Source organism: Mauremys reevesii, linkage group 3 (assembly GCF_016161935.1).
Source record: "Mauremys reevesii isolate NIE-2019 linkage group 3, ASM1616193v1, whole genome shotgun sequence".
Lineage (NCBI taxonomy): Eukaryota > Metazoa > Chordata > Testudines > Geoemydidae > Mauremys > Mauremys reevesii.
Window position 1 is genome coordinate 15654369 of NC_052625.1, and position 13475 is coordinate 15667843.

The window sequence follows — 13475 nt, forward strand, 5'->3', positions numbered from 1 at the left end:
GGGCCATTTAGGGATCTGGGGCAAAAATCTGTCAGGGACGGTACTTGGGCCTGCTGTGAAGGCAGGCGACTGGACACAATGACCTTTCAAGGTCCCTTCCAGTTCTATGAGATAGGTATATCTCCATATATATATTATGAAACTCTTACCCCCAATGAATCAGGTCTAATTCCACATTCATTTTACAACTTGATTACACAGCACGTGAAACCTTAAGAAATTGATTTCAAAAGGACAATGTGAAGCCTTCTGAAAGGACTCTAAAGAGAGACCAGTCAAGGCTCCTCCATCTAAAATTAGAGCAACCAACTAGGTTTTGGTTCACAGGCATGAGATTTAGGGCACTGCATCATCTGCTTCATTGTTCTGAAGCATACAAGAATCCTGTGTTAGAACAGGACACATGTCAATACGTTGCCTGCTTATATGAACAGGAGTGGCAAAAGCCAACACACTCTTGGAGGTTGGAAAGAGCATGCAACTTATTGCAGGGTCTCCGATAGATTTAATATAAGGCTGCACTGCAAGCGTTTTTTCTACCCAGGCTGCAGTTCTCATCCTCGTTCGGAAGTATTTTCTCCCAAGACCAGACGAGCAGTGTGGATAAAAATGTGATCTTCTTAAAGCTATCGGCATAACTAAGCTGCTGCCAACGTGTAACATTCATGGCACCAAACAAAACACATTAAAGTTCATTGCATATGTAAGCGTTACTGTGATCGTGAACGCCCCCACTGCCAGCTTCTCTCCCAGAAACCTGCTGCTGTCTCAACACAAAGGCTATGCTGATGCTTATGGCAGCATATAGAGCACAGACACTGCACACTTAGCTAGCAGAGGTATAAATGGCAGCATAGATGGGGAGGCACTGGTCAGGCAAGTAAAGACATGCCAGAACCACAGGGCTCTCTCCACATCCAAGCAGTGCCTCTCTTGTCCACACTGCTATATTTAGCAGTGTAGTGTCCCATGGCTGGAGCCTTTCCCAGCAGAAGCCTTTCCCCACTGCCATGTGTAGCTACATACCAGTGTGGCTACTGCCTGCTTTTCACTGCAGCATATAGCTACACATATCCTCCACGCTGCTGCAAGTGTAGACACCACCAAAGGTGAACATGTCACCCTCAGCTCCCTTTATAGGAAGGTTTGGAATGTATTTTGAAAAAGGTACCTATGCAAAGGGATTTAATATCAAACGTCTTCAAATTATTAATGTTCCTGTTTTAATAGTTTCCTTCTCCGATTTTCATATCCTCACTGCCAGCACCAGAATCAAGACTAGAGGGAACAATCAGCCTTCTTGATTGTGTGGGAAATGAGAGTTTTGTTGTTGTGACACTACACACCATATTCTTCATAGAAATGTTGTTATAATAGGATTATAGCAAAACTATGATTTGTGCATAAGTCATGAGAGATCATTGGAAAGGATAATCATATTCAGCAAATCATAACCTATCTGTATGCATGCATGCATCATTTCTGTATCTGAAGTTAAGAATATGGACTATACAGCTGTACTACAAAAGTGTTTGGTGGGCTTTCCCCAGGTGCAGACAGAATGCAATCAGTCTGGCTGACTAGCTGGGGATCAGTCAATGGACCATTAGAGAGAACAATAGGTCTTTGAAGATGCTAATCTCCCACCTTCCTGGGATACTACAAATGGCTTTTGGCACTGCAGGGTCATGTGATCATGTCACCTGGTACTGGACTCCATGATAGAATGCCAGTATTTTTCCACAGGGTCGGGGGGGGGTGGGGGGACGACATAGTACTGGAAAACAAAGTGCAAGACGATGCAATTTTGGGTTTCCACTCAGGGGCGGGGTGGTGCACTTGAGTATCTGGGCAGTTCCTTAGCTGAAGCCTTCCTATGCAGAGCTGATTTCAGTGTGTGTCTTTCTGAAGCTGGGTGTCTCTCTACCTGTGAGTGTGCTGGAGGAAGCTTGAGGGCCTGGCTCAGCAGGACAGTATAAGGGAGCCCAGGCTGGAGGAACAGGTGGAACCCATCACAGTTTTATTTTAAAAGCTGGTTTTGCTGTAATTAGGCTTTATTTTAGTTTTTACTCGGACCACATTGGGTAAGTAAGAAGCAGTCAGACATGCCCAGGGAGCAGCAACAGTCAGGATTCAGGAGAATGTAACTACATCGGTTAGATGCAGATCTTGCCCTACCCATCCCTGGCTCTGTCACTTTGAGATCAGACTATCATAATGCACGCTAAAGGCCTGAGGTCAACAGGAGCTTACTGACTTCAATGGGCTTTGGGATCAGGCTATACCTTAAGGTCCCTCAATCTTACGCCTGCACAGAATGTGGCTGCAGGATCACTGATTGGTGCTTCATGTCAACTGTGCACAACAACCTACACTGGCTGCAAGTTAGACATTTCAGGGGCTGCTTTTGATCTCTAACACCATGTGATGTTTGGACCATGACTACCCAAGAGATCACCTCATCCCCCTCAGGTGATACTGAAGCAGCTCCAACTAGCACAGGCACTGGAGCTGTCAGAATTATCAGCCTCAAAAAGGAGATGCAGAGGGAGGTACGCTGTTTTACCTCTGCCTGGATTTCCACTTTTGCGCTACACCCAGACTCCAAGCTGTACCGCCCATACTGTCCTCTTCTGAATTAAGTGCCAAGGAGGGAAGATGGTGAGTAATCATCACTCTTTCCCCTCCTTGCCAAAAATTTGGAAGGAGACCCCCTCCACAGGGTGGGGGCTAGCCAAGCCATGAACATGCCAAATCTCAAACCCCTGATGGTCATCTCATCATCTCTCTCTGCTCTCAACACAAGTGAAACTAACATGCTTAAAGTGAAGGAGATATTTTCTGAACAGTCATTTTAAAAAGTACCATAACCTTTCCATCTTCGTTAAATCTTTTCCATATGAGCAGAACCAAATCTAACAGAGCAATAGGCAACTCTGTCATTTTTATTTTTGAAAAGTGTTTACTCACATAGTTTGAATAAGTTAATTTGAAAATAAAAATTAAACTACAGTATATATAGTCTGAATATAAATGATTAGAACAACTACAATACAGGGATTCCTTGTTGCAGAAATCTCATTACTTAATGCATGAAACCTGAAAAATGTCAAAAATCAATTATATTTCTTTGAAATGGAGTAACAGCAGTTACGTATACATGACAGCTAATTGAACGTATAATACAGGTTTCCTGACGCATACATTTCCTGAGTGAACCAAACAATATATATATATATTTTTTAAATGGAGAAAGAATTCTTGACAGTTGAAGTAAATAATTCATGACTTCTAAAGAACACAATTCAGTTTGTTTTTACCAAGGAAAGTTCAGAACAGCTTTGTGATAGGATAAATTAAAGCTATGCTACAGAGTACAGGAATTTGATACTATAAGTTTATACAGTACATATTTCCAATCCAAAGTAGAGAAACCAGTTTAAAAAGCTAGTTTTTTTTTAAAAAAAGCTTACCTCGATCCTAAAAGGATTATTTGAACATTTGTCACAAAGCATGGTGGATTAGCCTCAGGCTCCATGTAATGCATTGGCCTTTTCTGGTAAGGGATTGGTTGGGGGGGACGGAGGGGCAAAGAAAGGGGAGCATTTGTGGGCAGGGATATTGAAAGAGAGACTAAAAGCCGACTTAAAATCAGCCATGGTGTGAACAACTTCTCTGCAAGCTTCCTCCACCTCAAGTGCCATGAATACAACTCAATCTCAATCTGAGCTTGTCCTGAGCACAGCCTGCCAATTGTGCCAATTTACACGATGGTTTGGGGATGTGGGCAAACATCTTAGCTCCAAGGCTGCAACGTCTTCATTTGTCACCTAAATGCATATTTGTCCCCAGCTCTGTGGAGCTGAAAGGCAAAGCGTATGGAGCCAGTGTGCCACCTACCCATCCCGCATACAGGTTAAGGGGTTAGATTAAAAGCAGAACGAATAATTTTCTTTAAAATTGAACACTCAGCTTTCTGGCTAATTCACAGCTTTTTTCTAACAGTGAAGAACAGGTGAGTCTTGGCTGCTCATTTTTTGTTGTTTAAATAAATAAAAAACCCTCAAACGTTGCTAATGGTAAACAAGAGAGTAGTTAACAGAAGGAGACAAATCCTTAACCTAGTTTAAAATTGCATATTCAAAGAATCAGGTAAATGTTTTCCTGTGACCAGTTCTTTTATTATAGTCCTACCCAACGGACAGACATTTGAAAAAGTCCATCATAATGATCTTTTGAGAGGTTAAAGCATATTTTTACACCACTGTAATTTGCATTAATTTTGTTTAAAAAGCATTCAGCTACTCTAAGAACTCAATAGTACTCTAGATTTTAAAAAGGTACTTCTACAGTTTTCTTCTAACCTTCCCCATCAGGAACTATTCTATGCATCCAGTCAATGGATTTAACACACTACCACCATGCTGCTCCTCTATCAAAATGCCATAAGATAATTTCAATAATAAAGATAAATAGAAAAAGTTAATATACATGTTGCTATATTTTACAATGTTTGCATCCAAGCTGTAAACTAATGTCCTTTGAACTGACCATATTTATCCTCAGTTATACAAAAAAGCAACTTTTAAACACCAAGGGCATGTCATTCAAAAATATTAAATTGAAGGCATTGAATTTCACTATGCATAAATTCCCTTCCCCTCTCCAAAAGCAGACACTAAACAAAGACGGGAACTTTCCCTTTCCTCCTCATAATCTATCTTGTTGCTTCCAGGCTTTTCCTCATCTAGAAAGGGATTTAGCTGCTGTAACAAAACAAAAAAAAGATCTTCATTTTAATGCAAACTGTCAAAGCCCAGAGAATATGAAATAGACAGTTTGTTTAAAATCAGAATTGCTTAGCTTATAAATTTAATGAAGTCCTTGGTGACACGTGTATTAGTCAAGAGGTCCTTGGAAAATGAGTCTGATGTAACCCTGTTCGCCAGCCAGCTGATGTGCACAGAACGGACAGGCTGCATGAAAAGTGTGAGTACCATGAGGAAGAGGAATTTGGGACCAATATGCAGTTGTTTTTTCTGAGCACACGTGTCCACAGGGGCTGAATGCATGAGTCGGAGGTCCTGCATCTACATAAAATCCAGCTTCACATCCAAGCCACAGAGGCACATAGGGGCCAACAGAGCGGCACATGGGACATTCTCGATCCTTCCCGTCTCTTTCCTCTTTGTTTCCCCAGTTGTGATAGCCATGTACGTGGCCACAGTTGAGATACACCCATGGTTGCTTTTCATCGACAACATCTTTCCTCTTCATACTAGGAAATGCTAATGTGTTAAACCCTACAGGGCACTGAGGCCTGGCGGCATTTATTTCCTGTCTTAGAGCTTCCAAGTGCTTCACCGTAGGAGTGCGTGAAAGGCCTTCGGCAGTACGCCACAGCATCGTTGCTCCACACAGATCGATTAATGAGCCATCTTGGAGTTGGTTGGTTTCATTCTCAACCTGGGATGGAAATGCATAGAGATCAAAGTTACTCAAACTGACTGTATAAGATTTTGAAGAAAACAACTGTAAAACCCTGCTAGGGAGCTCCAGCCAAGAGTTTCAACTAGCAGTGATTCTGGGTGCTCAATCTGAGATGCATGAAAGAGCTTGATATTTAGAGGGTGGGTGCTCAGAATTTTTTTGAAAATCAGGCACCTTTAACTATGTCTCAAGTTTGGGACCCTAAAACTGAAGCCACCAAAAGCACCCATATGCCTAATCATCATCAGCTCCTTCCTGATCATGTATCCAGCTAAGTCAATTAAAGAAAGAACATTAGTTTGCCATGGGAGCAAGCAACATTAGTCTTAAGTTAGTAGTAATGTATGCACACACACACACACACACACACAGAGCAGCGCACCATCCTTCCCAAACCAATGCGCCACAACTTAAAACAAGTAAAACATCTGATTTAAAAAAAAATGTTTACTCAGGAAAAAGTCATATCAAGACAAGTCTGGTTTTATATCTCATGAATCTTTCTAGAGCAAGGTTTACATTACAGCCAAAGAACTGTGGGAATTCTCTCCCCCCGCCCCCCCCATGAGAAAACCTTGAAGAAAGATGCAAGTGAAAAGGGAGGGTTAGGAAATAATTTTAAAAACTTTTAAAAAGCCCACATCATGATGTAGCAAAGCTTCCACTGCTCACAGACCAACATGCTAGACTGGGCCACTAAGTTTAGCACAGCAGTGTAAACATGCAATAAATGGCAGAATCTGGCCCGAAGTCGTTCAGTCTTACTCAGGTTGGGTAGCATTTTACTCCATGAGCACTGACTAAAATGAATGTGACTAAATAAAAAGTAAGGCGCTATACTGTTTAAGTCACTCAAGCATTCTGGCCCTTATGTAGCCCTAGGTACAGCCTTAAAAAAATGTACCTGTATCAAACACGCAGCATAAAGTGCTATTCACTACACTTACCATTTTTCCCCTCTGCTGAGCTGATCTGGTTTCACGGAGGCTGAACACATTCCCACACACAGATATCTCCCTCCACACCCCTGGTTTGGAGTCTTCAGTAAATCCATTGCGCGGATGCATAACAAGAACTCCATTTGTGGTTAACCCATCCATCTGTCCATCGGATGTCTTCCATTTGGCAGCTTTTTCCTATGAGGAATGACAATGACAGAACTTCCATTCATCTGAAATTCTGAGGTATAAACTAGTTTAAATATAAGCCTGCAGTGAGCTGGGAAGAGAAAGTGTCTCTTTACCCCAAGAAAGATGTTTTTTGAGGAGTCAAATCCTGCAGCGTATATTCTTGCTGTAAAAGGAGGGTTCCGTTCACATATGATTCTGCAAGCAAACCGTGATATAGTGCTCTGTACAGACTGTGTATCTGAATTACTCTGACTTCCAGGAACCGTATCTGTCACTACGAAGTCGATAGGGCTTTCTGTTGACCGGCCAATCTGAGGAGGGAAGAACACACATGACTTAGAAGCTACAGTACAAAATATTTAAACTTAACATTTTAAAGTGGTCAAGAAGAAACCATGACCTTTCAGAGACTAAAGGCATTTTACCACCTGAGACCCTACCCCCCTCTGAACTGGTAAGTTATTCCACCTCTTATTTTATTGTAGCGTTGTTGTAGCCATATCGTGTCTCTCAAAGTGGGACCAATGTAGGTGAGGTAATATCTTTCATTGGACCAGCTTCTGTTAGTGCAGACTACAAGAGTTTGAGCTTCACAGAACTCATCTTCAGTTCTAGGGAAGGTAACAGAAGTGGCTAACCGAAATACAAGTTGGAGCAGACTGTTAAGCATAATGGATTCACACATGCTATAGATGACCACTTAAAAAGAAGTAGGCGATTAAGGGTTGGCAGGCAGTGGGGTGTGTTACAAATGGTTGTAAAGCAGTGTCTCGGAATCCATGGATCTTAGCGTCTAGCACAGTTATGAATTTAAATTCCCAGGCTTGCCTTTTGAAGGTGTGCAAGTTTCCTCTGAGGATGAGGACTGAGAGGTCAGATATGAAGTGACTGCTTTATGAAAAGCGTTTGCCCACAGGTGATACGGCGCTTTTGTCTTATTTTAATGTGGGAGTTCACATCTACCTTCAGTGCATTTGCTGACAAGGTAGTTCCCCCTCTTCTGATTGCAAACAATTGGCTGAATTATGCCTTCAGTGCAGACCCATTCAACATGCCTGACTATAGTGGGGTTGCATAAAACTGATTGCCCTGTCAGCTGGACTTGTTACAATGCTTGAAGAGCGTACAGGGAAGTTTTTACCCATTCCATCCAGGACATTCAGATAGCCAGATCTAAATGACTGGGGTGCTACTGAATTCAACAACTTGCTGCCTGAGCTCTCCAATTCCATACCCATTTATGGAACTGACAGACAATCCTTCTGCCCCAATTTTCATGGTATAGTGGATTATACTATATCTAATTTACTGCTATGCAGAACGACACTGCAAAAGTGAGAGAAAGGAGACTAAGCACTCTGAGTATTTTTTTGTGGGAGAGGGAGGGGTTTGCTGTAGGGGATGTGGGGTGTCAATATATTTCTATCACATTTACTCTGCTTTCTAGGCAGGATAACCCATCAGTCCACATGGACTGCCACAGGTGATTTGAAAGAAGCCTGCCTGAAGAACATTTTTACCAAGATAGCTTATTTGTTCCCCCTCTTTAGAGGATCTGGGGAATTATAGATCAATCAATCAGACTAACTTCAATTCCAGAAAGATACTGGAACAAATTAAACAATCAATTTTCAAGCATCCAGAGGATCATAGGGTGATAAGTCACAGCCAACATGGATTTGTCAAGAACAAATCATGCCAAATTGACCCAATTTCCTTCTTCAACAGGGCTACTGGCCTAGTGGAGGGGGGAGGTGTAGACATGATATTCCTTGATTTTAGTAAGGCTTTTTAGAGTCCCAAATGACAGTCTCATAAGCAAACAAGGGAAATGTGCTCTAGGTGAAGTTACTATAAGGTATCTAGTTGGAAAAAAAAAAAAGAAAATCACACTCAGTAGTTATGGATGGTTCACTATCAAACAGAGAGGCTGTGTCTAGTGGGGTCCCGCACTATTCAATATTTTCACTAATGATTTGGATAATGGAGAGGAGAGTATGCTTATAAAATCGGTGGATGGCACCACGCTGGAAGGGATTGCAAGCCAGGATTAGAATTCAAAATGCCCTTGGAGAAGTGGTCTCAAACCAACAAGATGAAATTCAAGAAACACAAGTGCAAAGAAGAAAGGTAGGAAGGAAAATAATCAAATGCATAAATACAAGATGAGGAATAACTGGCTAGGCAGTAATACTGCAGAAAAGGATCTGCGGGTTATAGCGGGTCAGAAATGGAATACAAATCAACAATGTGATGCAGTCACAAAAAAGGCTAATATTCTGGGAGGTATTAACAGGAATGTTATATCTAAGATACTGAGGGTAATTGTTCCTCTCTACTCAGCACTGGTCATGCCTCAGCTGCAGTACTGTGTTCAGTTTTGGGAACCATACTTTAAGATGTGAACAAACTAGAAAGAATCAACAGGAGAGCAACAAAAATGACGAAGGATTTAGAAAACACGACCTGCGAGGAAAGGTTAAAAAACTGAGCACGTTTAGCTTGAGAAAAGACAAACGAAGGGGGAGCTGAGAACAGTCTTCAAACATTAAGAGCCGTTATAAAGAGGATGATGATCAATCGTTCTCCACGTGCACTGAAGGTAGGACAAGAAGTAATGGGCTTAATCTGCAGCAGCAAGGGAAAGTTAAAGTTTTTTCCTAATGTCTAACCTAACTGTGAAGATAGTCAAACACTGGACTAGAGTCGGAAGGTTGCAGAATCCCTGTCATTCGAGGTTTAAGAACAGGTTAGATAAACACCTGTCAGGGATGGTTCTTGGTCCTGCCTCAGCACAAAGGGATGGACTAGATGACCTCTGGAGGTCCTTTCTAGCCTTACATTTCTATGATTCTGTGTTGGGAATCATTAAGAAAGGGATAGACAATAAGACAGAAAATATCACGTTGCCTCTATATAAATCCATGGTACGCTCACATCTTGAATATTGTGTTCAGATGTGGTCGCCCCATCTCAAAAAAAAGATATATTGGACTTGGGAAAGGTTCAGAAAAGGGCAACAAAAATGATTAGGGTTATGGAACAGCTGCCGTATGAGGAGAGATTAATAAGACTGGGACTTTTCAGCTTGGAAAAGAGACGACTAAGGGGGAATATGATAGAGGTCTATAAAATCATGACTGGTGTGGAGAATGTTATATACTCCTCATAACACGAGAACCAGGGGCCACCAAATAAAATTAAAAGGCAGCAGATTTAACACAAACAAAAGGAAGTATTTTTTCGCACAACGCCCAGTCAACCTGTGGAACTCCTTGCCAGAAGATGTTGTGAAGGCCAAGACTATAACAGGGTTTAAAAAAGAACTAGATAAATTCATGGAGGATAGATCTACCAATGGCTATTATCTAGGATGGGCAGGGATGGTGTCCCTCACCTCTATTTGTGAGAAGTTGGGAATGGACGACAGGGGATGAATCACTTGATGTTTACCTGTTCTGTTCATTCCCTCTGGGGCACCTGGCATTGGCCACTGTCAGAAGACAGGATACTGGGCTGGACGGCCCTTTGGTCTGATCTAGTATGGCTGCACTTATGTTCTAATACAACCATTTTTGGTAGCTCAGTCGTGGCAAATTAGTTTAACTTCAACACAGGATTCAGTCACTGGAAATGAGAAGGAACAAACCCTTTCCTTTTGAGGAAAGCTATAAGAGATATGAGAAGTATGTTGTGGGCCCAATTCTGCTTGTATATGCAGACTCCACTAAAGGCAATGGACTGACTTCGGATTTACAACAGTGTATCAGAAGTGGGCCCTATATGCCAACATTTCACAGTACAGAATTCACTCTTAAATATTACTAGACTTCCTTGAAAAAGTTTGTGCTGTTTTTTCATAACACACTTGCATTTCCATTGCACCTACTAGTGGCTGATTCGCAAAGCACTTTATAAGCATGAACTTAGCTTCAGGCTCCCCCGAGAGACAGTTATCCCTTACTCTCCATTTTATAGAAGACAGATGAGTTAAGTGAGTGGTCACAGACAAAGGATGTCTGTGGCAGAATGAAGAGTAGAATCCTGCTCCTTGTCCTGGTAGATTAGTCACAAACACGTTTCACTTTCAAACACTTAAAAAAATATTGAGCAAGAGCATGTCTTGTGCTATTTTCTTACAATGGAAAGAAATATATACTGCACATGCTTTACATACCTGAAACATATCAGTGTTGCTGTCATGTGTATATTCAACCACCACTGTCTGGGCCCGAGACAAGGTATACGATATGCTATGTTGGTCCTTGTTGCTTATTGCCTATAGAAAATTAAAATATATTAAAAATAAAGAATAATTTGAGCATTACAAAGGAAAACAAACACTAGTCAATTGACAAAGAGGAACAACCCAAGTTAAACATAGTAGACTTACAGTAGTGACAAGTCAATGCTCATGTGATTTTGTAAGTTTAAAGATTGCAAGAAAAAGGCACAAAAATTATGTGGCTTAGCTGTAGACAGATACAGATTTTAAACATGACACTCTCACAGTATACCATCAGAGTCTTAATTTAATGGTCTGGATTTAGCAATCCAGAGGTTTTGCATTTTAAAAAGGTATCAAGGATATCTTGGTAAAAACTGCAGAACTCAGATTTCCCAGACCTGGCACCCTAAAAAGAATGTGAGTGGAGTATGGAAAGCATCAGTGCTGCTCACAGAATGCAGACTAAATCCATGGGAGCTGAATATGGCCCCCAAACTAGAAAATTTGAAGTTTTTTTTTTTTTTTTTTAAAACTATCACCAGCAACTCACTTAGTTATTATTTCAAATACCATTCAGCTTTGGAACAAAGAGTTGAGATTTATTCAAGCCATGATCAAGAGTGCGGAGTACAGTAACTCCTCACTTAAAAGTCATCCCAGTTAATGTTATGATGTTGCTGATCAATTACGGAACAGGCTCATTTAAAGTTGCACAATGCTCCCTTATAACATTGTTTGGCAGCTGCCTGCTTTATCCACTGCTTCCAGAAAGACCAGCCTGTTGCAGCTGGCTGGTGAGGGCTTGGAACCAGGGTGGATCAGCAGCCCCCCGCTCCCCTAAGTTCCCTGTGCAGCAGTCGCCCAGCGGGCTATCAACTGCTGGCAGTTCAGCTGTCCCCCCCCTCACTGCCATGTGCTGCTCCTGCCCTCTGCTTTGGAGCTGCTCCCAGGAGCTGCCTCCTTGTTGGGGGCAGAGAGGGGCTAATGTCAGTGCGTCCCCTTCCCCCTGCTCCTGCCCTCCCACTTACCCAGGGGCGGCTCCAGGCCCCAGCACGCCAAGCGTGTGCTTGGGGCAGCATGCTGCAGGGGGCGCTCTGCCGGTCGCCGGGAGGGCGGCAGGCGTGCCTGTGGGAGGTCCACCAAAGCCGTGGGACCAGTGGACCACGGGACCAGCGGACCCACCACAGGCATGTCTGCGGGAGGTCCACCGGAGCCGCCTGCCGCCCTCCCGGCGACCGGCAGAGCGCCCCCGCGCGGCGTGCCACCATGCTTGGGGCAGCGAAATGTCTAGAGCCGTCCCTGCACTTACCCCATCTCCATGGTGGGGGGGGGGGGGAGGGAAGAGGGCACCACAGGGCTCAGGACGGAGAGAGCTTGCTGGCAGCAGCTGCTGTTTCAACTTGCTGATCTACTTAAAAAGGCAACGTACTTAGAGTAGGGTCAGCGTACTTAAAGGGGCAATGCACAACTCCCTAACACACAGGGTGTGTCTGTCTGCCATGCTGTCTCCTCCCTCCATTTGTACTGCCTTGTAGAGTGTGAGGCTACATTAACAACAATCTGTTAACCCTTGAGTGCTAGTTCATAATTTAGCAGTAAGGCATTCCCTGGGAAATATCCCACCCTCTTCTACTCTCTGCCTCCACCACCTCAACCATCATTGTGGTGTACAGTATTAAATTGTTTAAAACTTATACTGTGTGTGTGTGTGTATGTGTATGTGTGTGTGTATAATAAAATTAGTCTTTTGTCTGGTGAAAAAAATTTCCCTGGAACCTAACACCGCCCCCCTCCCCATTTACAATAATTCTTATGGGGAAATTGGAGTTGCTTAACATTGTTTTGCTTAAAGTCACATTTTTCAGGAACGTAACTACGTTAAGCGAGGAGTTACTGTAATCAAAATAAGACATTAGGTAAATGCTCTCCTCAGTACATGGCTATGCAAGACACCAACATCAATATCTCTGGGGCAGACTTCCGGGGGTATGTACAGACATGAGTGTGGAAGGAGCCTTCCCTATTTAATTCTTCCTCTCAATGGCCGCTGACAGTTGCAGTCCCTTGTTACTACTGCTACAAGTGTTGGGGCCCTGATCCTTCTCCTCCACTTCATCTAGTGGAGTTAGCCAAGTGCAGAAGAAAGTACATACTATCCTCTCCTCTAAGGAGGTGCTCCCCCAGCAGATTAGTAATTCTGCAACACCTTGCAATAGAGCTCTACTGTAGAGATAGCAAATAAGCTATGTAGCTTACAACAAACATTATGCCAGGCTCTTGTGTGGAGGGTGCAGAGTGAGGGTTCAAAGCACTCTTTACCATGTACCCCCACACCTCTCAAGTTCCAGTCAGTCACTGCAATCTGGGAATCGCAAGACTGCTCCCTCCTAGCAGCCCTGGGGGGGAACAATCCACGATGGAGAATGGCACATGGCGTACATGCCTCCTGCACATCTACAGAACTTTAGAAGGGGTGGTGCCTCTGAGTCCCAACCCCTCCAGGATTTCCTGCTGCAGCTTGGCACGGCCCTCATTGGTGGGCAGGATACAAACACTATGCTCAGGTCTAGGAATATAGCCAGCCTTCTGTTGTGCTCGATGACTGCACAAACTCACAGGTGCAAGTC

The 13475-nt window shown here is 43.0% G+C and overlaps 1 protein-coding gene across 1 annotated transcript in view; it reads right to left on the reverse strand.

Moving 5' to 3' along the window:
* Positions 1–4157: 4157 nt before the first annotated feature.
* Positions 4158–13475, reverse strand: part of PELI1 (pellino E3 ubiquitin protein ligase 1) — a 55526-nt gene continuing 46208 nt past the window's right edge. The window contains exons 4-7 of the mRNA XM_039532616.1: positions 10798–10899; positions 6734–6931; positions 6438–6626; positions 4158–5466 (exon numbers count right to left, since the gene is read on the reverse strand). Coding sequence (XP_039388550.1) covers positions 4900–5466; positions 6438–6626; positions 6734–6931; positions 10798–10899 — 1056 coding nt within the window. The 3' untranslated portion in view covers positions 4158–4899. The remainder of the gene's footprint in view (positions 5467–6437; positions 6627–6733; positions 6932–10797; positions 10900–13475) is intronic.